General features: G+C 35.9%; 2 protein-coding genes across 2 annotated transcripts; both read right to left on the reverse strand.

Moving 5' to 3' along the window:
- Nucleotides 1-10,066: 10,066 nt before the first annotated feature.
- On the reverse strand, nt 10,067-10,638 carry LOC100728098 (interferon alpha-4). Its single transcript, XM_003478851.3, has one exon. The coding sequence runs from the start codon at nt 10,628-10,630 to the stop codon at nt 10,067-10,069; it is 564 nt and encodes a 187-aa protein (XP_003478899.2). The 5' UTR covers nt 10,631-10,638.
- Nucleotides 10,639-20,772: 10,134 nt separating this feature from the next.
- LOC100730474 (interferon alpha-4-like) lies at nt 20,773-21,336 on the reverse strand. The gene has a single exon (XM_003472225.4). It carries the CDS (start codon nt 21,334-21,336, stop codon nt 20,773-20,775), a length of 564 nt encoding a protein of 187 aa, XP_003472273.1.
- Nucleotides 21,337-24,991: the final 3,655 nt, after the last annotated feature.

Here is a 24,991-nt window from a genome sequence, read left to right on the forward strand (position 1 = left end):
ACAATAAGAAAAATAATTGCCAGCTACACCTCAGGCAGAAGAATCACTCAAAAATCAAACCTTTCAAAATAGACCTAGTCCAAAAATGTGCAACTGTTATGATTAGACTCTTCTACAAAGAGAAAGTCCAAATGGCCAGTAACTACATTGGAAAGTTCAAAATCTTGGCCATTTCAGAAATGCAAATTAAAACAACACAGGGATTCAATATTCAGAAAGAATGGGTACATGTAGGAAATTAGATAATAAGAATGTTAATGAAGCCGTGTAGAACGAGGAACCCTGTATTATTATTGTTGTTGTTGTTGTTATTTTTATTATTTTGATATTGAGGATGGAAGTCATGACCTTGAGCCTGCAAGGCAGTTGCTTTGCTGCTGAACTGTGTACCAAGCCTTCCCTTCTGCATTTTTCATAGCAATGTAAACTAGTACCACCACTGTGAAAATCCATGTGAAGATCTCTCAAAATGAGAAATAGAAATCTTGTTCCACCCCTCTGTTTTCCTACTAGCTATTTTCTCAATTGAGTTAAAAGATATCGTGTATCAGTGAAGCATGAATATGCATGTTTATTGCGGCAAAATTTACAAAGCTAGATTTTGGAAATAGCTATTTTCCCCAAAAGATAATGGATAAAGAAAATGTAGTATTCATACACAATAAAGTACTTCTCTGCTACAAAGGATCCATTTGAGTTATTTGTGGGAAAAATGGACCCATCTTGAATCTATAACACTGGCCGAAGAAAATCAGACACACAGTGAAGTACTGTTTAATATCTGCTTTATAAGAAGACAAAATATGAGTCTATAATAAAAGAATAAATTAATAAAAAATAGATTTTTTTTTATCAGTAGGAGTGGGCCCACAAACTGAAGGAGAGGGCTTGGAGGGGAAGAGGTTTAAATAAAATGAAGATGTGTCATGTACATGTACCAGCCTCTGGCAATGTTTGTATTCATTAGTTTATGTAAACATATGCTAAAAAAATCGATTTACATATCAGCTTGGACTCTATGTTCTCTGTGTCCATTATTGTTAAATAATATTTTTGTTTAGCAAACATATACCACATCTGAAATAAAACCAAGATACTGCTATAGCTGTGCATGTACACTAACACAGAAGTCCCACAGAGTCACATGGAAGTTCTGCACTGTCCAGAATGAACCTGGCCCACCTGAACCAAGGCCCTGTGCACAGGAATCCCAGCTGAGTCCACAGCACCAAAGGCTGTCGAGGCATTAAGATCGTCCCCCAGGGCCTTCAGATACAGAAGTGCTTTTCATATGGAATCACAGCAAATAGGGCTCACAGTGGCCCTTTGATGACCTAAGGATCTAAAAAGGCCTTGATTCACAATATACCAGCCCAGTATGAACTTGAACCCCAGGCAATCCTCATGAGTGCTGAGAGTGCAGGCATGTGCCACCATGTGCCACCATGTCAAGCTTAAGAAATGAACTTTTTGATTTAACTTCTTTTTGTTTGCCTTATTAATGACTCTACTGTCGCTATCATTATAGTGAACTTTCACATGCTGAGATAGATAGCTCTTTATCCCATTCATGGTGAAGATTTCTAATTTTTTACTCATGTACATGTGTTTTGCTGCCTCTAATTGAGTGTGCGTGTGTGTGTGTGTGTGTGTGTGTGTGTGTGTGTGTTCTCACCATGTAGTTCAGGCTGACCTTGAATTCACTATACAGCCCACACTGACAATCCTCGTTCCTCAACCTGGCATTATTGAGGTATAACACTACATCCAGATCATTGGGAGCTCTACTCTTTAGGAAGGGAAGCAATGTTTAAATATACATAAACATTGCAGAATGCACAGACTGCAAGGAGAGATAATTCATATGTTTAAAATCTTTTCTTCAGTCAATTGAGATAAAAAATTTCTTTCAAAAAATTCATTCCTTTGAGAAATTTGGACCTTCCAATATGCACATGATTTATTTGTGTTCTAGAAAGCTCTTCCACAAGTCAGACCCTGTTGCTTTTGGACTGTTTATTTTTAAAGCAGCCTGCATCTGAAGAGAATTCAACATAACTTGAGTTGCCCTGTCTTCATGAATAGAATCTCCTATGCTTTGTACATCATGAGTGTTCAGAGCGAGATGCTTTCAGTGTGAGCCTCGTTGGGGGCACTTTATTTGTCTGTACCCCTCTAGGAAATCTCTGTGTTCTCAGCATTTACTGCAATCGATTACTGCTTATGGAGAGAATCTTAAGGACTCAGCATGCAGATTTCAGATCTTGTGATCTGAAAGGAAACGTAGCTCAATATAAACCATTTCCTAAGACTGCCATGATTCTGGCAGACACTTTAATCATCTCTGTCCTCCTTCCATGATCTCCAGTTGACTCCTCTATCTTAATCATGTTCTAGACCAGCCACTTGTGTATTTTCAGGAAGGAGAGTGTGTGCCTGGTGTTGTCTCTCCTATTAGTAACCATCAGAACACAAAAATCTCTAAACAAAGGAACATGAAGGAGGTCCCTTTGAATGGGGTGTTAGGTGGAGGGAGAGATGTAGTGGGCAGTTTCAATTCATGCCTTACATGACTCCAAAAATTCCTTCCCTTAGCAGATTGATTTCCTTAAAAACCCTTTTATCACCATTCCTTTATCTTTCTACTCTAAGACTCTTTTACCTTTGTTTTCTGTATGACTCTTCACTTGCTGTTTTTAGATCCTGATGAATCCAGCTCCTGGTTTAAATTTTTCTCTCCAAACCCTTTCTGTATGAGCACCTGTATTGCTGAGACTGTAGTCACCATGCAAAAATTTCCAGCAGCTTCCTTTTTCTGAATGAAGGTCATGGGTTCGAAGAACAGTGGATATTTAGATGTCTGATTTTTTTCATTTTTATATCTTAACGTATTTCAACATCCATATATTCCTGAGAAGGTTTTATTGGCTTTCCCTTTGTTTCACTGTGGCAGTTCATATATCTGATAGTATCTATGATTATTCTTTTTAGGTTGTTTATCTATAAAAGTCAGTGAGCTATGATTTTATTTTATTGTTTTTTGAAGTGATGTGGATCAAACTCAGAGCCTCACACATACTGCATGAGCACTCTTCAACTGCACTTTCATCCCAGGCCATGAGAGCATAAGTTATTCCTTTTATTTTGAGTTTGACAGTGATGGGCAAATGGATTCCTTCTTCCATACGTTCATAAGGTTGTACATTGAAGTTTGGAGTATTTTTTTTCTTTTTATTCATTTAAAAAATTTTAAGACCAAGTACATTTATGAGAAAAGAAGAAAGTAAGGAAATATCCTCATATCTTTCATTAGAAATTGAAACTAAGAGACAGAACAAAACCAAAAAATGATTAGAAGGAAATAATAAAGATCAGAAAACACAATCCTTTATCAAAATGCCAACATCATTTTTCCTAAAAATTATTATTTTAATTCTTTCATTTCTGTAGAAATAGAAAAGATTCGTAATAGTCTAATCAACTTTGATAAAGGAACAAAATTAGAGTTCCAACCCTCCCTAATCCCATGACTTACCACAAAATTATACCCATTGTAACAAAATGGCATTGCTATCAAGATAGACAAACCACCAAAGAACCCATATGAAGTCCCAAAATTGATACCCACATAATGGACAATTGCTTTCTGGCAAAGATGCACAACAATTAAATAGAGAAAGGATGCACAACAATTAAATAAACATACTGGAACATTTGCATATTTACATGCAAAAAGAAACTCCAAACCTTGTATCACATAAAAAATTTTCAAAACATTCAAGTCAATTCAAAATGGTTCACTATCAGTTAGTTAAAGTAAAGGCAGGTGTGGCCGGAGTCATTGCTTTGGATGAAGTCATTCTCTCTGGGACAAAATCCATGTTTTATTTTTTATTTTAGCTTGTCACCCTAATGAAACAATATGAGGTTTATATATGAAAGACATATTTATTTCGCTAATAAGTATGTCCTCAAGGTGCATGCATTTACCTATAACATTGTCCAGTTTATTATTCTTTATGGCTGAGTAGTACTCTCTGAATATAAATACAACATCTTTCTTATCCATTCCTCAGTCAATGGACATTTAAGTTATTTCCAAGATCCGGCTATTAAACACTATTCTGCTATAAACATGGGTGCCCATATATCATTGCAGTATGATGTTTTTAATTCTTTTGGAAAGATATCGAGAAGGGGAATAGCTGGGTCAAATGGGACCTCCAACCTAGTTTTTTGAGAAATCTCCACACTGACTTTCACAGTAATTGCACCCCAGAGTACATTCCCACCAACAATGGAGAAGAGTTCTTTTTTGCCACAACCTCTCCATCATTTGTAATTGGTTCATTTCTTAGTACTAGCCATTTTTTCTGAGGTGAGGTAAAGTTTCAGTGTTGTTCTAATTCTCGAATGCAACTGTCAAATGACTAGTGCTATTGAATGCTTTTTTCACATATTTATTTGCCATTGTACTTCTTCATCTGCTACGTGTGTGTTCTTCTCAGGTGCCCGTTTTTGGATTGGGTCTTTAAATCTGTGAGGACTAATGTTTTTGTTTATATATTTTCAATTATAATCCTTTATCTGAGTAACACTTGGCAAACATTTTCTCCCACATTGTGGGCTGTCTCTTCACTCTGTTGGTGGTTTCTCTTGCTGTGCAAAAGCTTTTTAGTAGACAAAGATCCCATTTGCTGATTATTTGTAGTTAGCCCTGTGCAATCTGGATTTTATTCATAAAGTCTTTGCCTATACCAATGTTTTCAATAGTTTTAATTATTCTGTCTCCCAACATATCTAACATTTGTTTTAATATTAAGATCTTTAATCCATTCTGATTAGGTTAGTACATGGTGAAAGATATGGGTCCAGTTTGAATCTTCAGCATGTGAAAACCAGTTCTTCCAACATCATTTTTTAAACAGACTATGTTTCTTTTGGAGAATGTGTTTGGCACCACTGTCAAAGATAAAGTAGCTTAGTGTGTCTACAGTTATTTCTGCATCTTCTAATCGGTTCCATTGATCTTCATGTCTGTTTTTTTTCTTCAGTAGCACACTTTTTTTTTAAATCACACTAGCTTTGTAGTATAATTTCAAGTCAGGAATTGAGATGCCCCTGGCTTCACTTTATTGCCAACAATCACCTTTGCTATTCTTGATCTCTTCTTATTCCAGATGAATTTTAGGATTGCTTTTTCTAATTCTGTAAGATTGCATTGAATCTGTATAACAGTGTTGGAAATATGATCAATTTCACTATACATGTTCTTCCTACCCAAGAGCATGGGATATCTTTCTATTTTCTAATATCTTCATCAACCTCCTTTTCCAGAGTACTATAGTTTTCAACTTGGAGGTATTTTACATCTTTCATTTGATTAATTCCTAGCTATTTCAATTTTTTTGTTCGCTATTGTAAAATGTATTGTTTCCCTGATTTCTCTCTGAGTGCATTTGCTATTCATGTACCAGAAGGCTATTGATTTTTAAGAGTGGACTTTGTAACCAGCTACCTTACTAAGTTTGCTGGTTGAATCTAGAAGTTCATTGGTGGAGTTTTTGGGGTCCCAAGGTAGAGTAATATGTCATCTGAAAATAATAATAATTTAACTTCTTCCTTTCCTATCTTTATTCTGTTTCATTATCTCTCTTGTCTAATTGCTCTGGCTAAAGTTTTCAGGACTGTGTTGTTTAAGAGTAGAAACAGTGGACATCCTTGTCTGGTTCCTCATTTTAGAGTTAAAATGTTCAGTTTTTGTACATTTAATAAGATGTTGCCTGTTGGTTTTTCATAGATGGGTTTTATCAGATTGAGATAAAGACCATCTACTCCAATTTTATGTAGGGTTTTTATCATGAATGGATGCTGGACTTTGCCAAAAGCTTATTCTGTATCTATTGAGATGATCATGTGATTTTTGTCCTTGGCTCTGTTAATATGATGTATTACATTTATTGAGTTTACTATGTTGAACCATGCCTGAATCCCTGGGATGAACTCCACTTGATCATGGTACACTCTTTTTTGCCATTTTGCTGCAGTCTGTTTGCCAGTATCTTATTAAGGATTTTTCCAACAATGTTCATTAGAGACATTGACCTATATTTCTCTTTCTTCATTGGGTCCTTCTCTGGTTTTGGAATTAGAGTAATGCTTGTTTCTAAAAATGGATCTGGGAGTATTACTTTTCTTTAAATTTCATTTAAGAATTTGAAAAGTAGTGGTGTTAAGTTTCATTAAATTTCCTGTAAAGTTCAGCAGTGAATCTGTTAGGTTTTTCTTTGTTAACAGGATTTTAATTACATCTTTAATTTCATGTATTGATATTGGGTTATGTAGAATTCTTGTCACTTCTGGATTCAGTTTAGGTAATTCATATGTGTCTCGGAATCTGTCCATTTCTTCTGTATTTTACAACTTATTAGAATACATGTTTTCAAAGTAGGTATAGAAGCTTTGCTAGATTTCTACAGTGTCTGCTGTAATTTTACACTTTTCATTCCTAATTGCATGGATTTGAGTCTTCTCCTTTTGGATAAGTTTGGCCAAGGGTTTGTTAATTTTATTTAATCTTTCAAAGAACCAAATTTTCAATTCATTGATTCTTTGTATTCATTTTTTAGACTAAAATGTGTTAATTTCTTCTCTGATCCTTATAATTTCCCCCTTTTTACAAGCTTTTGGTGAGCTTGCTTTTCTTTTTCTAAAAATTTGAGGCTCTACATTAAGTTGTTTATATGTGCTTTCTGTTTTCCTGATATGATGATTTACTGCTGTAAATTTCCCTCTTAAGGTTGCTTTTATTGTGTCCCACAAGTTCCAGTATGTTGTATTGCATTATCATTCACCTGTAAAACTGTTTAATTTCTGCTTTAATCTCACCTGTCACCCATTGGTTGTTCAATAGTGTGCTATTTAATTTCTGTGTGTTGAAGTTCGTATGGTTTCCTTTGGCACAGATTTCCATTTCCATTGCCCTGTGGCCTGACAGTATGTGTGGGATAATTTTAGTTCCTTTACATTTAACTAAGCATATTCTATGAGTCAGTATGTGTTCTATTTTGGAGAATGTCTCATGTGCAGCTGAAAAGTATGTGTATTTTGATGTTGTTTGCTGGAACACTCTGTAGAATCTACTAAGTCCATCTGCTCAAAGTTTTGATTTAGTTAGGTTTTTCTTTGTTAACAGGATTTTAATTACATCTTTAATTTCATGTATTGATATTGGGTTATGTAGAATTCTTGTCAGTTCTGGATTCAGGTTAGGTAATTCATATGTGTCTTGGAATTTTTCATTAATTAATTTTTCATTATTAATTTTTTGTCTTGTTGATCTGCCTTTTTGTAAGAGTGAGGTATTAAGGTCTCCCAATACATTTGTAATAAGGCTTACTCGATTTTTCATGCCCAGTAATGATTGTTTTATATAACTAGATGCATTAATATTAGTTGCATATATATTAATGATTGCTATGTCTTCCTCTTGGACACTTCCCTTTACCAGAATGTAGTGACCTTCTTTGTCTCTCTTAATCAGTCTTGGCTTGAAATTCACATGACCTGCAAATAGAATAGCAACCCCTGCTTTTTTCTGAATGTCTTTTGCATGGAGTATTGTTTTCCATCCTTAGACATTCTTTTTGGGTTAAATGTATTTCTTGTAGATAGCATGTTATTGGATCTCTGTTTCTTGATCCATTCTGCCTGTCTGTGTCTTTTGATTGGTGAATTGAGACTTTTAATATTGATGGTTAAAACTGATATGTATAGATTTATCGTTGTCATGTTATTTTCCTGCTATTGGCCTCCTCACATCTTTTTTCCCTTTCCCTCTAATTGTTTGCCTTTCCTGGTGAATTCCTTCTTTTAGTGTTCATGGAAATGTCGTCTTTGTTATCTCATTCTAGAATGTCCTTCAGAACATTTTGGAGTGCAGGTTTTGTTGTCATATATTTTGTCAGCTATTCTTTGTCATGGAAGTATCTTATTTCTGGATCAATTTTGAAAGATAGTTTTGTGGGATACATCAATCTGGGTTGAAAGTTGTTTTCCTTTAGAACTTGCAGTACTTTACTCCAAGCTCTCCTAGACTTGACAGTTTGTACTGAGAAGTCAGCTGTAATCTGATGGGTTCTCCTTTATAAGTGATTTTTTTCTTTTCCCTAACAGCTTTTCAAATTCTTTTCTTGTATTGAGTTTCTGGAATCATGACTATGACATGCCTGGATGCAGAACTGTTTTGATCATTGGTAATTGAAGTTCTATATGCCTCACTTATTTGTATTTTTCTCTACCAGGAAAGTTTTCTGTCACAATGTCTGTGAACATATTTTTAATGTCATTTGTGGTATATCCCGCTTGTTCACTGACTCCAATTAATCTTAAATTATTCTGTTTGTCTCATCTAGTAGTTGCTGGATGGATTTTTCATGTTCCTTTGCTAGTTTTGAGAGAGTATTTCTGGTTTCATTTTTTCCAGAGCCTTATCCAATTGCTTTGTTACCATTTTGCAGAGACCTGGTGTGGGTTTTCAAATTTTCCAGCCTCACTCTTTCCTTGCTTTGCTTTAGTAAACTAAATCTCTGAGGTTATGTCTTGTTTAAGTGTCTTCTCATGTCTTTTCAACAGAATGCACAACAATTGTATTCAGTATATCAATGTATAATTATGTCAATTCTGTCTCAAGTGTTAAGATTCAAAATAGATTAAAGAGAACACAGAAAAGTGGGAAAGAAAAAGATTACAAGTAGCTTGGATTCCAAGCATAAAAATGGATCCCACCAACTTGGAGACATCGATGCAGAAGACTGATGGAAAAGAGAGCTGGGAGAAATAAAAGGTAGAAGAGAACAAAAACCAGACCTACAGGGAGATTAAGAACCACACTCACGCTTAAAAAAAAAGAAAGAAAAGAAAAGAAAGGAAAATGATGGAAGAGAAAGAGTGATTAAAAAAACTAAATAAATCAAACAAGAAAAGAAGAAAAGAAAAACAACAACAAAACAAAACAAAAACATAGTCCACTTTCAGGATTCTCTCTGGATTCACTTAGTAGAGCCTGTGGAGACAGCATCCCAAATCCTGTTACTTCACCTCCACAATCCAGGTTTTGCTGTGAGGACAGAAGCAGAGAACTTTAGCAGGCCTGCCCTGAGACCAGACTGATTTGGCTCACCATCATCCTAGCATTTTTGCACAGTTCTGTGCCCAGCTAGAGTCTTCTGGAGGAAGCTTTCAATAGTTTTCATTCTGGACTTACCTGGCCTAGCTCCAAAATGACTGCCAACCAATGGTCTCTTCCACAGGAGGACCAAGTCCCTGGCACTCAACAGCATCCAGCAATGTTCTCCACGTCCACTGCTCCCCTCTGCCATCAAATTTTTCCACAGAGGCCTGAGGGCTTGCCAGCTTCCACTACCACCAAGCATGCCCATGTTCCAACTGTTGCCCTCAAGCAGTGAGTCTGGCTGATGGCGAAGCCGCCGCCAGCTACTGCCTTCTTCAATGAAGTTTTCCTTTTCACTGTCTCTGAGCTTCAGTTCAAAATTCAGACTCTTCTATGTCCAGGGTACCAATTTTCTTCTCTCTTGTGTTCTTCATGATAGTCTACCCGCAATTCTAGATGGTGTCTCTCAAGAGGCTGTTTGTTGCTTGCTACTCTGCCATCTGCAGTATCTTTTAAAGGACAAACACATATAGGAAGTGTTCATATGACACAAATCAAATGGAAAAAGCAAACTGACAAATTGAGCAAATGTAAAGAACATGTTTTATTAACTGCAATTTAGAAGTCTGCATATTTTATGCATAGTAAACACAAAATGTCTTATAGTTAAATAAATCTTAAATACACCAATAAATAAATACTTTTATGTTTGAAAAATGAGCTGGAAGAAAAACATATAGAGATGATCACAATGTTGCCCAGGACTCCTGATAAAAATGGACAAACAAAGCAGGTTATGAATAGAGCCTAAATGGGAATCTTGGAAATGATAGAATCGTGAAAGTGTCATGCAATCGATGTAAATGATTTTCTTGTTAAACCAGGACTCATTCCTTAGTGCTGCATCTTTCTCAACAGTTCTTTTGATGAAGAGAAGCATCTGACGATTTCTGCTCTGACCACCTCCCAGGCACAAGGGCTGTAGCTCTTCTCCTTCAGGTAGACAGTGATCCTGTGGAAGTATTTCCTCACAGCCAGTCTAGAGTCCTCATGCAACAGGGAAGGCTCTTCCAGCCCTGTCTCCTGGGTCAAGCAGGCCTCCAGGTCATTCAGGTGCTGATGGAGGCCAGTGCAGAAGGTGTCAAGGAGACTCTGGTTCCAGGCAGCTGATGAGTCTTCTGATGTGAAGAGGTTGAAGGTCTGCCTGGTCATCTCATGGAGGAGAGAGAGGGCCTGAGCCTTCTGGACCTGCTTGCCATCGAAGTTCAGATGAGCCAATCCAAAGTCCTGTCTGTGCTTCAGGCAGGAGAAAGTGGAAATTCTCTTTATTTGTTCCAGGAGAAGCAGGGCCCTGGCATTCCTCTGGCTGTGGGTCTGAGGCAGGGTGCAGGCCAGAGAGCATGATGCCATGATGGTGAGCACCAGCAGGGCCACCAATCCAGTCAATGGCCAGGCCATGTGATCCTGCTGATGCTGCTTGGCTGTTTGAGATGGATGTGTGATCCTGAACCTTTGCCTGTGGGTTCTCTGAAGACTCTGGTGTGTTCAGACGATTTAAATAGAGAACATACCAGCTTCATTTTCTAAATGTCTTTCCTTTATTTTCTACTTCTGTTTTCCTGTTTCTTTTTGTTTTCTCTACTGGAGTTTTCAGTAAAGTTTCTCACCACTTTGCTTTCATCACTTCCTTCACTCCACAGGTCATATGCACTTTCATAGATTATGGTTTCCTAAATGAATTTCTGATTACAATTCAAAGGCACTGTTATGTAATATTTATGGACTGAATTTGTGTTTTTACACATAAAAATGTGAAGTTTTTAATTAAACAAAATTAAGATGACTATATAAAAATTTTAAGCTGAAAATTGTATAGTAGCAGAATTTACCATCCCTATATCATGGAAGCATTCTTTATTTCCAACAATTTATGAATACATGAAGCTTATGTATTTGCATGCAGTGGATTGCTACTCTGTCATGATGAAAGACATAAACTTGAGTTTTATGTGAATAATTGAGTGACCTTGTGTCCTCATGTTAACTGAAATAAGACCCATGGAATTATAAGTTGTATTTTTTTAAAAAATGAGAAATAAAAGACACATAATAGGAAGTAAGGAGTCAAAGTGGATGTTTCAGTTATGTCTGCCTTCATATATCAGCAAGTTGATTTAGATTCGAATGTTAGTTTCAAGTCATCATCCAAGTTTTGAGTTACAATCCGAATGCCAGGCGCTTATGTGCTGCTAAACAAAGACTCGCTATTCTTGAAAAGCCTATGTAAGCATAGGTAAACATCAATTGAGCCCAGATGCAGGTGAAAGCCCAATTCCTGATGTTCTTATGGAAAAGGAATCTCCTTCCAAAGGAGAACCACTTTCCATTCCTTCGCTTTTTCCTGAAAACCATGACGTCACCTTGAATGGTGTGTATAGTATGAAATTAGGCACACTGTATAATTTCTTTGTGAGTACACCAGGAAGATTATTGGTGTTTATGATAAATTATACATAATATATAACCCTTGTTACAATGAAAAATTTAGTTAAGGTTTTTTTAGCTTTGGAGTGTATAACAGGTTTTTTCATTAATTTTTATGGAAAATGTAGTCTTGACTTAAAACCAGTTTGAAATATAACCAGCTCTCGTGAACAACTGAGTTTGTAAAACAAGGGCCCACTTAGGGACTTCTTCTTTTACCTTTTAGAAATTGTTTATTGTGACATTTTGGATAAACATAATGCTCTTACTAATGATGCAGACTTTGTACCTGTATATGAAATATTTTGATTCCTTTTTCCCAATCGCTTCTGTTTTCTTCAACACCTCTTCCATTTTCATTTTGCAAATTTTTTCCATGTTATCTTTTTGTAATCACTTTTTCCTTTTCCCTTCCTTTCTTTCTGCCTTTCCCCGCCTTAGTTACTCTCTTCCTTTTGAAGAATTTCTTCCGTTTTACAGTATCTATTGTGGATTTCAATCATCATTTAATTTTCAGTTTATCTAGAGGACAATGCAGTGATTACACACATGAGTCTGATCTATTTTACTTCAAATATATTCTCAAGCTGCATCTATTTACTTAGAAATGGCCCATTTCTTTATGACAAACCAACAGCCAGCATCATACTAAATGGCCAAAAATTGAAAGCCTTTACTTTAAAATCGGGTACAAGACAAGGATGTCCTTTATGGCCACTCCTATTTAATATAGTACTGGAAGTACTAGCCAGAGCAATTAGGCAAGAAAGAGAAATAAAAAGGGTAAAGATAGGAAAAGAAGAAGTTAAATTATCATTGTTTGCAGATGACATGATACTCTACATAGAAGACCCCCTAAACTCCATTGAAATACTCTTAGATACAATAAATAAATTCAGTAATGTGGCTGGATACAAAATCAATACTCAGAAATCAATAGCATTCCTATACACGAACAACAAAATTACAGAGAGGGAAATAAGAGAAACTGGACTATTCACACTAGCAAGCAAAAAAATGAAATATTTAGGAATTACTCTTACGAAAGAAGTGAAAGACTTATACAGTGAAAATTATAATACACTGAAAAAGGAAATTGAAGATGATCTCAGAAAATGGAAAGACATCCCTTGCTCATGGATAGGAAGAACAAACATTGTGAAAATGGCCATTCTCCCAAAACTGTTATACAGATTCAATGCAATCCCAATAGAAATACCATCAACATACCTTATAGATCTAGAGAAATCACTCCTAAATTTCATCTGGAACCAGAAGAGACCTAGAATCGCAAAGGCAATTCTAAGCAGCAAAGACAAAGCAGGAGGCATCACAATCCCTGACTTGAAGTTATACTACAAAGCAACAGTAGTAAAATCAACATGGTATTGGAATCAAAACAGAGCTGAAGATCAGTGGAATAGATTAGAAGATACAACCACAACTACGAACACACTCAACCACCTTATTTTTGATAAAGGAGCCAAGCAGGTTCACTGGAAGAACGACAGTCTCTTTAATAAATGGTGCTGGAAAAACTGGCTCTCCATTTGCCGAAAACTAAAGCTAGACCCATGTCTATCACCATGTACTAAATTAAAATCTAAATGGGTCAAAGATCTGAATATTAAAACAGAAACACTAAATCTATTGGAAGACAAATTAGGTAGAAACCTTGGAGACATAGGAGTAGGTAAAGAATTCATGAACAGGACTCAAACTGCACGGGAAATACTTCCCAGAATCAATAACTGGAACCACTTCTTATTAAAAAGTTTCTGCATGTCAAAAGAAATCTCCAGCACAGTGAAAAGAAAACCCACAAACTGGGAAAAGATTTTAGTGAACTCTCTCTCAGACAAGGGCCTCTTGTCTAAAACATACAAAGAATTAAAGAAACTCAGACCTCCAAAATTCAAAGATCCAATCCAAAAATGGGCATCTGAGATGAATACGCAATTCTCAGATGAAGAAATGCAAATGGCAAATAAATACATGAAAAAATGCTCATCATCATTGGTCATTAGAGAAATGCAAATTAAAACCACACTGAGATACCATCTCACTCCTGAAAGAATGGCCAGGATCAAGAAAACCAACAGTGACAAATGCTGGAGAGGCTGTGGGGAAAAAGGAACTCTCCTGCACTGCTGGTGGGAGTGTAGACTGGTACAGCCTTTGTGGAGATCTGTCTGGAGATTTCTCAAAAAGTTGGGACTGGAAATCCCATTTATTCCAGCTATTCCACTTCTAGGCATATTCCCAGAAGAACTGAAAGCATCATACCACAGTGATATATGTGCACCTATGTTTATAGCAGCACAATTTGTAATCGCCAGATCTTGGAAACAACCCAAGTGCCCATCAACTGAGGAATGGATAAAAAAGTTGTGGTATTTCTATACAATGGAGTATTATTCAGCTATAAAGAAGGATCACATTGAGATATTTATCAATAAATGGGCGCAGCTTGAGACCATACTCATTAGTGAAATAAATCAATCTCGCATGTGTGAATACCGAATAGTTTCCCTAATGTAAATAATGATTCAAATATATAAAAATATGTGGTAATCATGATTCCCCATTAGGTGGCCTTGAAGCCTTATAAAGTTTTCACTCATTAATTAGAAAGGCTTTATTCTGGGCTTCTTGATATGAAAATATTTGAAGCTAGAGTATATGAAGTTTTATCCAAATATTTGAAGGAAAAAGACACTATGGTAACTACTATTAAGTCAGGTTATAAGGTGGTGAAGTACTAGGTTGTTGAAACAGTCATGCTGTGACCTCTATTGTTATATTGTTATGTCCTGTTTTATCTCAATCTCCCCCTTATTGTTTCAAAAAAAATTATTTAGTCATTTCTTATGTTTCTCTTAATTAAAGAAAAAATTCAAAAAAATTAGGATATATAAATAGTAACTCTTTTTGATTTCCTATTAACTTGTTTTGAAGCCCTGTAGTACTCCCACGATCTTGTTTTGACTGATTAGACTCTGTTCCATTCTATATGATAGTATCAAGTTTGAAGACATAGGCAACTACTTTGAAGACAGTAAGATTCACTAAGATACCCATTCTGGTTTGACTATTGTCTTCTTTGGAAGTCCTGTAATGTTTACAATGCCTAAGTTTTATTGGTCTTGTTCTCTACTGTTTTGTCCAACTTTATAATATCTAATGAGATAGACAATTCTTTTTAAGGAAACAAGGGACAACGTTGATAACCATTGTTGATAAACTTGTACTCTGTTCTACACCATGTGCTATGTCTATCCTTGGTATTGACTGACAGCTTTGTTTTGCCATATTTGACTGTATTCTTCCCCCCCCCCAAAGAAAGTAATAAGCACTTAGGAGTAATAAAATCCAAGATGTGTAAATTTTGTTGTAAAAAAGAGAGGGGGAAAAAAAAAAGAAAAAGAGCTCTAACGGATATAACAGCAAGTGTGTTTGGGGGTGTTAAATAGCTGACTTTATCAATGTTTTTGGAACATTGAACACAGCTGTTTGCAGTCTCCCTGTTTGAATGTCCACCTTGTGTTCTTTGATACTATGATTTGAGGAACTATTTTCAAGAAGATAGTGTGTAATCTACTAGCAGGTGATTTCTTACTGTTATGTTTTTTTGTTTTGTTTTTTTTTTTTTGTAGTTCTGTATTGCGTGTACCCTTATGCCGCTTTGGTTTGTTTTGTGTTTTTCTCTTTTTCCTCTTAAATAAAAAAAAAAAAAAAAAAAAGAAATGGCCCATTTTTCTTGCTTTAGTAGTACTCCATTGTATTAAAAAACAAAACCCTGCACATCTTATTTGTTCCTCAGTTGATGAACCCTGATTTGTTTCCAAGATTTTGCTACTACAAACTGTGACGCTGTTCACTTGGGTGTGCATATATCAATGTGGTGTAGGGAGAACCCAAAAGTCAAATAGCTGGCTCAAACGGAACCTGTAATCCTAGTTTTATGAGGAGTCTCCATACTGATTTCCACAGTAGTTGTACCAGTCTATACTCTCCTCAGTGAAGTAGCATGGTCCCGTTTTTCCCATACCCCTCCAATATTGATTGATTTCTTGATGATACTCACACTATCTGGAGTAAAATTGTGTGACAGCATAATATTATTTGTATCTCTGTACTATCCAATGATGTTGGAACATTTTTCATGTATTTATTTGTGATTTGAATTTCTTCATCTGACAAGTTTATATTCCTCACAGGTGTCCATTTTTGAACTGGGTCTTTAGTTTTGGGTGGTTCTAATTTCTTTTAATTCTTTATATGTTATGGATATAATTCCTTTGAAGAACAACTGGTTGAGATTTTTTCCCACTGTGTGGTGTTGTCTTTTCATTCCACTGTTGATTTCCTTTGATATGTGAGATCTTTTTATTAGAATGATAACCCAATTATTGAATTTTATATTGTTTCCTGTGTGATTAATGTTCTGTTCATGAAATCTTTACCTATACCCATGTCTTGAAGAGTCCTGTCTATACTCTCTTCCAGAAGATTTAGTATTTTCATTTTAATATTTAGAACTTTGATCCATTTCAATTTTACTCGAGTGCATGGTGTTGGACTTGGACCTGGTCTTTGACATTTGGAAAGCCAGTTTTTCTAGCACTATTGATTAACGAGACTATCTTTTATTCATTGAATATGTTTGGCTCCTTTGTCTAAGATAACGTGTCTGACTGTGTTTGGAGTTGATTATACATCTCTGATCAGTTCAACTGATGGTCAAGGTTCTTTCTTTCTTTTTTTCTTTACCAACATCCCATAGTTTTTATCATGGTAATTTTGTAATATAATTTCAAGTCAGGACTTGTAATTCTCCCTTTCTTGCCTTTGCTGTCCAGAATTGCTTTTGCTATTCTATGTCTCTTCTGGTTCCAAATGAAGTTTAGAAATGTTTTATCTATTTCTGTGGGGTATGCTAATGGTACTTGGAATAGGATTCCATTAAAGCTGTACCAGAATTTTGAGACTGTAGCTATTTTTATGATGCTGGGTCTTTCCTATTGTTGACCAAGAGTTGTCCTTCTCTTTTCTGATATTTTAAGGGATAATATATCCTTAGACTTGTGTTGCTAGGGCCATTGTAGTACCTCTGAGTGTTCATAGTCCAACTAATTAATTTAGACAAATGGAAGTTATAGCATCCCCAAAGAGAATACGTGTGAAACAATGTTTTTCATATTGATTTGTATCTGTATTGCAGTAGGATTCAAATACCTGAATGATGTACATATACATGATTATCATATATCATGCAATAGAACAGATATCTGCTCACATTTTCTTTTTTATAGAGAGCAAAAGTTGTTTCTTTTTGCATTGCAGTGACTGTGGATGAATAGCAAACAAAAGTATGGGCCAATGTGTAAAGCATAATGAAAGAAGGAAAGGATTGTACTGCTGGGGGAATTAGAGACTAATGTAACTTATTCGCTTGTGCCCAAGAAGAAGGAGAACAAACTTTAGGTGAAAGCACAGGTAGAGTTTTGAAGCAATGTAGATAAAGGTAGCAAGAACTCTTGGTTGAAAGTTAAGTGATGATTCCCTGGCTCGGAAGTGGTCTTTATGTTTGGTGCATTCTGTCATCACAGAGAGGCGAGGAAGACATGTTAACCAATTCAAAAGTTAATACACAAAAGCAGAAATTTGTCAGAGCACAACATTCTCTCTGGGTAATAAACAGTGTTAGTTCTGTCAAGGTTTCACCTACAAGATAATTAAACTCAGAGCCTCAATATTCTTAATGCCATATCAGGAAAGAAGAAAATAAAATGTTTGTTTCAAAGGACACCCCCACTTAGTTCATTTCAGTTAATATACGGTGATATTAGTAAAAGGCATAAATCATTAAATTTTGTAAATGCTGCTTCTAAGTCAAATATTGCTCTTAACCACTTAAAAAATCATCATAGAACTTCTTAGTCACTGCTCTCATTTTTCATATATGTAAAAAGCCTGTCCTGTGCCCAGACTATTTATGTCAGTGGACACATCAGTGAAGACATAACACAGCGAGAGATTCCCTTTTTATTCCCATTTACAACAGGAAACATGAAAGCATAGGTAACTCATGAACTGTGTAGTTACTGCTGACTCCATTGTGTCAAAAAATGCTAATCTGAGTCACTAACCCTTATCTGTTCTCTGTGGATATTTTGGCCATGAGAATCAGAGCTGCATCTAGAATGATCTGTATTTTCTAGTGTCTTCCTGCATGTGGAATGCCAGATTTTTTTCTCTCCATCTCTCTTGACTCTCATTGACTCAAAGTTCATTTCCTTAATTTAGACAGATTATTTCAAATCTTGTCCAATATATGCATCTTCTTTCTTAGTTTGTTTTATTCAGAGTGCATCTTCCTAATACTGAATATATTTGTTAATTACTGTGTGCCCTCTGGTTTCATGTCTTAAGATATAAACTAGGGGCTGGGGACTTAACTCAGCAGTGTAAGTGACTTACTGGCCAGTATGAGGTCGTGAGTTCAATCCCCAGTGCCCCAAAAAATAAATAGATAAAACCCTAATACATAAACTAAATGTGAGTGAAATCAAGAAACTGAGACTCAGAACTCGCACATCTGACAAGCCTCACGGAATGGATGAGTGGTAAAGAAATGGAAGTGTTGCTTGAGAAATAAGGTGAGTCCAGCACATTACATGTGAGTGACTCTGAAGACCAACATTCTGGGCAGCTGCCTACTCAGCTGCGCAGTGCCCTTTATTTATAGGCAACTGCTTCACTAATGTACTAATTAGACTGATATATTTTTAGCATTTGCTTTCAAATACTGGGCAGTATCATGACAGAGGCAGAGAACAGGGATTTGGAGAAAAAGTATTTTTGCTGTGTTGGAAAATAATTTTACCAAAAAGAACATTGAAATGGAGCCTTTCTGTGTTCTTTCTAAAAATGATAGCTTCATGATTATCCTTTGAAGTCATGGATTCTCACTAAATGCACGGAAATGGTGAACAATCATTTCATTGCTTTATGTATATTCATTCATATGGGATTTCAGGTTCCATTTCCATTTGAATTTCAAAATTTGACATAGAATATTTAGCGTACCAGTTTACACTGAAACACCAAGAATTGTGAAGCGCTGGTACAATGGTTTGCCTGAAAATTCCTCATTCTTTATGCATGGCCTTTAAAAAGTGGCCAATTTCCCTTTTAGAATACCTCTCCAGAATTTATATGATATGAATTATGTCACTCAGTAGGTTTATGTTAGTTGATTCCCTGTCATCTCAGGAGGTCAATCAATATTTACTTTGTTTGTTTGTTTGTAGTGGAGATATAATGCATGGTCTTTTCACTAGGCTACATCTTCAGCCCTCGATTTGTTTTTTGTTTAGAGAGTGGGTCTTGCTAAATTGCTAATTTGCTAAATTGCCTGTACTGGACTTGATTGCCCAGTTCTCCTGCCTCAGTCCTCCAGAGTACTAGGATTAGCAGTACATGAAATACAAGTCCTCTTTAGAAATGAAAGATTCATTCTTCTGTTTTGTATCACTGTTACTCATGGACCCGCTAGAAGTCAAATGATCATGCTTTCTGCATTTCTTCTTGTGTTAAGGACAGAACTTTAATTTTATACTGTGGTCCATGAACTTCTCTTTGTCCTCACTGTATTTGTGATCATGGGAACTGAAAAGAGTGAAATATGTCCAGCATGTAAATTGTGGAGTTAGACTTTGGGACAGAATTCTTTTCATAAAATGAGCACCAAAATAAATTGATTACTTTTTCCTATTAAAAATAGCATTAGTACACATGGTACATGAATGAAAGGTAGTCTCACACCGACAAGTCACCAATATGCAATTCCTTTTCAAAAGTTTTGAAAATCAGCATTATATGAGAATACAGTTGGACTAGTTATTTATGGATAGAAGGGAGTTTTTTGGCTGTATTCTGCCCCCAAGAAAACACTCACATGGGGTACACTGTAATTTTATGTTTGCAACTGAGCAAATTAGATTCAAGTACAATGATGAACTAACCCTACAGAATACAGTCATGAAATGAGAAATTTTATCTTGCAATCGGTATACGTCAATATTTAGAAATGGCCAAAGAAACTACAATTCAATGACTTTACTTTTATTACATCTGTGTTGCATCCCATCCTCTAATGTAGAACCATATAAAATCACAGTATTATACTGCACAGCATGAGTAGAAATTACCTTAACACAGTACCACATAAAAAGGTACACTGTACAGAAATGGACACTGAGGTTCCTTAAAAAAGATTTATAGAATGATACAAAGTAAATGAAAAGTTTTGAATCTGAACAGTTATTACAATGTTTGGTCATTAAGACAGGAATGTGTGTGCTGAGGAATCTGAAGCAGAGGACAGCTGTGAGATCAAGGATGGCCTGGGCTGGATAGTGAATTCAAAGGAAGCCTGAAATACAGACTGAGACCCTATCTTAGACAACATACAAAGAAACAGATTGCCGAGTTGCATCACCTCCATGAATAAGGTTTCTTGTGCTTTGTGACTCATTGGTGTATACTGGAACATCTCTCAGTCTCTGCAAAGTCTAAGGTGGCTTCATTGTCACCCATGTTGGGTGAGCTGAATTAGATAGCAGCCCAGAGGATAATATTTCCTTAAACCTTGAGTTCTATGGCAATAGGTATTTAGTACTATCTTCCAAGTTTTGATAAATTGTCACATTAAGAATTGAAGTATCCTTTAAAGAATAAACAAACAGATAGTGTTTTCCTATGTTACAATGTATGGGTAAAGCAAAACCACAAGTTGAGTAATATAAAGAACAAAGGATGTTTTATTAAGTTAACAGCATACATGAGGTTTTGTGTACAAAGATAATTAATAATCATAAAAAATAAATAAATATTAAAGGAGATAAATAAATAGATGCTTTTATCCTTCCCAGGTTTGGAAGAACATCTTCAGAAATAGATGAACACAGTGTTGCCCAGTACTCCTGAAAACTTTGCACAAATAGAGCATGTTACAGAGAGAAACTGAATGAGAGTCTTCAAATGGTAGAACTGTGAAAGTGTGATAAGGTTGATCACAACCATTTCGGTGTTAAACCTAGACACATTCTTTAGTCTTGCATCTTTCTTGCCAGTTTTTCTGTTGCAGAGAAGGTTCTGACGATTTCTGCTCTGACCACCTCCCAGGCACAAGGGCTGTAGCTCTTCTCCTTCAGGTAGACAGTGATCCTGTGGAAGCATTTCCTCAGAGCCAGTCTGGAGTCCTCATCCATCAGGAGAGGCTCTTCCAGCCTCACCTCCTGGGTCAGGCAGGACTGCAGGTCACTCAGCTGTTGATGGAGGCCAGTACAGAATGTTTCAAGGAGACTCTGGTTCCAGGCAGCAGATGAATCCTCTGATGTGAAGAGGTTGAAGGTCTGCCTGGTCATCTCATGGAGGAGAGAGAGGGCCTGAGCCTTCTGGACCTGCTTGCCATCAAACTCCAGCTGAGCCAATCCAAAGTCCTGTCTGTGCTTTAGGCAGGAGAAAGTGGAAATTCTCTTCATTTGTTCCAGGATAATCAGGGCCCTGGCATTCCTCTGGCTGTGGGTCTGAGGCAGGGTGCAGGCCAGAGAGCATGATGCCATGATGGTGAGCACCAGCAGGGCCACCAATCCAGACAATGGCCAGGCCATGGGATCCTGCTGATGCTGCTGGTCTGTGTGAAGTGGATGTGTGACCCTGAACCTTTGCCTGTGGGTTCTCTGAAGACTCTGGTGTGTTCAGATGACTTAAATAGGGAACTCATCAGCTTCATTTTCTAAATGCCTTTCCTTTATTTTCTACTTCTGTTTTCTTGTTCCTTTTTGCTTTGTCTACTGGGCTTTTGAGTGAAGTTTCTCATCCTCTTCGTTTTCATCATTGCCTTCACTGCACATGGTATATATAGTTAGATTGGGGTTGTTTTCCTAAATTAAGTCCTAATTAAAATCCATTGATCTGGATATGACTTATAAGATATCATCTCTATGTAATATGTTTATGTATATGTATATCCGTGTGTACAATATATTGATGTAGTGGATTCATATCTTTGAATTACACATGAGAAGACCATGAAACTATTTTATTTAAGAACAATATTAGGTCGAATAAACAGAAATTTAAGCTGAAACTTAAATTTAAAAGCTATATTCTATAAATTCATTGGATGAATGAGTAAGCCAGGGTGTTATTTACATGCCACAGGGGACTATTCTGCTGGTAAAAAAATTAGACACAAGTGGTTTTTGGAAAAAAAAGATGAAATTGTGATGTCACATAAAGTAAATCAAACAGACAATTTGAATATTGTGTAGTTTCCCATACCTGAGAAGAACAGATTATAGATAATAGCAAAATAAAAGATGTAGGAGATAGGAAAATAGAAATTTCCTGAAGGTAATGCGATCAAGAGGTGGAGAAGGTTAAGGAGAGGAAAGAGGTGGAAAAAGGAATCAAACGCTGGGGATTTTGCCCAGTAGCATGGGCACTGCTTGACAAGTGAAAGATCGTGAGTTGCACCTTCCATACCAAAAAAAAAAAAGGAAAGAAATTAAGATATATGATGTACATGTGTCATCTTTCTCAAGTGTGTAAATGTATACTGCCAACATGCCTATAAAAAAAGTAAAATGATATCTACTTATTGATAATTAACAACTTAAAAATGTAAGTTACTTTTATTATAAAAATTTAACCATAATTTATGTCTTCTGATTTTTTCTTATAAATAATATATATTCTTATACTTTAGTTGTTCTGTATCATGTATATATTTGTATAAATTAAAATGAGTCACATAATATTCCTATTTTTCAAATTGTAAAAGTTAAATTACTATAGTGAAACATTTAAATCTCTTTTAAAACTGCTAAAATACTTAAATATAATATATTTAACTTCCATTATTAGTATAAAATACTTTAATTTTGTTTAATATGAGGAAATACTCCTCGACTAGGTTAGCTGATAGACTCTCATTTAGATATAGTAAATACTGTTTCTTCTCTAAACTGAATGTAACTCTTGATGTATCCATTATGGATCACAGAACTAAATACGAAATACATTTTCTCTTTCCTTCACATAACCCAGAACATATTCAACCCTAAACATTTTCAGATTTGATCCTCAGTGGAAAATCAAATCTGCAGTACACTGAGAATCAAATACAAAAAATCAGTGGCTGCCCAATATTAGAGAAACAGTTATAAAATGGCAAGAAAAATCTAATCAAACTCATATGGTCCAGAGGATTTCAGCAGGTACTTTGGGTATCTTTCATGAATCAATGTCTGTGTCTTTCAAATTCTATACAAGCCTACCCAAAATAAGTTCTAAGGCATTGTATTAACTTAAGAACTGCATTTGTAGGACTAGAGTGCATTATAATACCTCAGGCTGTTCATAGTCTGACTAATGAATTTTGACACACATGGGAGTTATATCATCCCCAAAGAATATACGTGTTTGGCAATGTTATTCATACTGATTTGGATCAGATTGATCTTTTCAAAATTTGCATTACGATTCAAATAACTCAATGATGTAAGTGTACAAAAGTAAATAGACTATTTCATTATCCTGTGTATCATGCACTTCCTTTTTCATAGAAAGTAACAGTTGTTTCTTTTTTTAATGTGCTGACTGTTGACAAATAGAAAACAAAATTGCATGTCAAAGTCAAAAAAATAATGAGAGTGGGAAAGGAATATTCTGCTGGGGGAATTAATGACAAATGCAACTTAGTTCTTCATACACAGCAAGATGGAGAACAAGTTTTTGTTGAAAGCATAGGAAAATGTTTGAAGCAAAGCAGATAAATGTAGCAAGAGCTTCTGACTCAAAGATCAGTGATTATTCCCTGTTGCTTGTTATAAGTTACACACTAATCTTAGCACTTAGTCAATCAATTCTCATTTGTTCCTGAGAATAGGAACCTAGGATTTCATACCTAGTGAAAGCCTCTCCTGTGCCGAGACCATTAAGCCAATAGAGACATGAGTGACTAAGGCACACATTGAGCAGTTCCACTGTTATTCCAGTATACAGCAGGAATCATGAAAGCACAGGGAGCCCAGGAGCTATGCAGTCACTGTTGACTCCACCATGAGAGAAAATACCAGTCTGAATCTTCAACTGTTACCTGCTGTCTGGGGATATTTCTGAACATAAGAACCAGAGTTGCAACTGGACTGATTTGTGTGTTCAAGTAAGGTGACTCCTTCTTGTATAATGGCAGTTTCTTTCCTTTCAGATCTCCTCACTGTCTTTGTCTGAAAAGTGATATTTGATTAAGTCAGACATGGTGCTTAGTAACCTTGTTCATACCATGGACATGTCTTGTTGTCTAGTTTCTGTCTTCTTCAGAGTATATGTTCATTAAGTTGAATATATTTGGTAAAATTTTGTGCACCCTAGCTATGAGTCTGAGGACATGAGCTGAAGAAAAATGAAATAAGGAACTAAATAGAATGGAATGAGAAAGCTATGGCTCAGATTTCACAGATCTAAAGTTTCTCTGCATAGATTAGTGCCATGAAAATTGTAGGATACCTGGAGAATTGAAGATTGGGGCATGTTGCAAGATGATTCAGTTGAGAAACCCTGTGGCTTCCCCTCTAGTCAGTTACTTTGTACCTTTTATTTATAGGGAAATAGCCTTGGCTTCTGTTTTAATTATACGAAGTTCCCTTAAGTATTTGGTCTCAAATACTGTGCTGTGTCACAATAAATGTAGAGAAGAGGGACTGAGATCAAAAGAGTATTTTTGCAGAAGTAGAAAATAATTTCACAAAAACAGCATAGAACTGAAGCTAGTGTGTCTTTGACTTTTGTTTTTTTCAATGGACAAAATGCTGAATAATGACATGATACTGTTATGTATGTCCACTGATAGGGCCTTAAATCCTCTATTTCCATTGGATGCTTGAAATTTGGCCTTCAAAATTACAGCATTATTCAGCTTGAAATCCAAATGTATTTTGTGTCCCTGGTTCAATGCTTTTTGCCAGAGAATGTTACCAATGTTCTTTTCTCATTGTTGTATTCTCTTGTCTAACCTTTCGTAGCTCAGAAATACAAGTTTTATTAACTGACTCATTTCTTTTTTAGCCTTCATATCTATAATATACGTGACTTCTTTAAGCAGTGAAATCATCTTATCAAATGGATGTAGGGTTGTTCAACCTCTATCACTTTAGGAACTGGGCTATATATATATATATATACATATATATATATATTCTATTTCCTTGGTAGTGTGGATTGAACCTAGGCCCTTTTCATTGAGAATAGGCAAAGCCCTTT

Source organism: Cavia porcellus, unplaced genomic scaffold (assembly GCF_034190915.1).
Source record: "Cavia porcellus strain 051 isolate PalLab524CR breed Dunkin Hartley unplaced genomic scaffold, mCavPor4.1 scaffold_1, whole genome shotgun sequence".
Classification (NCBI taxonomy): domain Eukaryota; kingdom Metazoa; phylum Chordata; class Mammalia; order Rodentia; family Caviidae; genus Cavia; species Cavia porcellus.

Excerpts from the sequence above, each read along its gene's own strand:
- LOC100728098 (XM_003478851.3), bottom strand. The coding sequence starts at position 10,630 with ATGGCCTGGCCATTGACTGGATTGGTGGCCCTGCTGGTGCTCACCATC.
- LOC100730474 (XM_003472225.4), bottom strand. The coding sequence starts at position 21,336 with ATGGCCTGGCCATTGTCTGGATTGGTGGCCCTGCTGGTGCTCACCATC.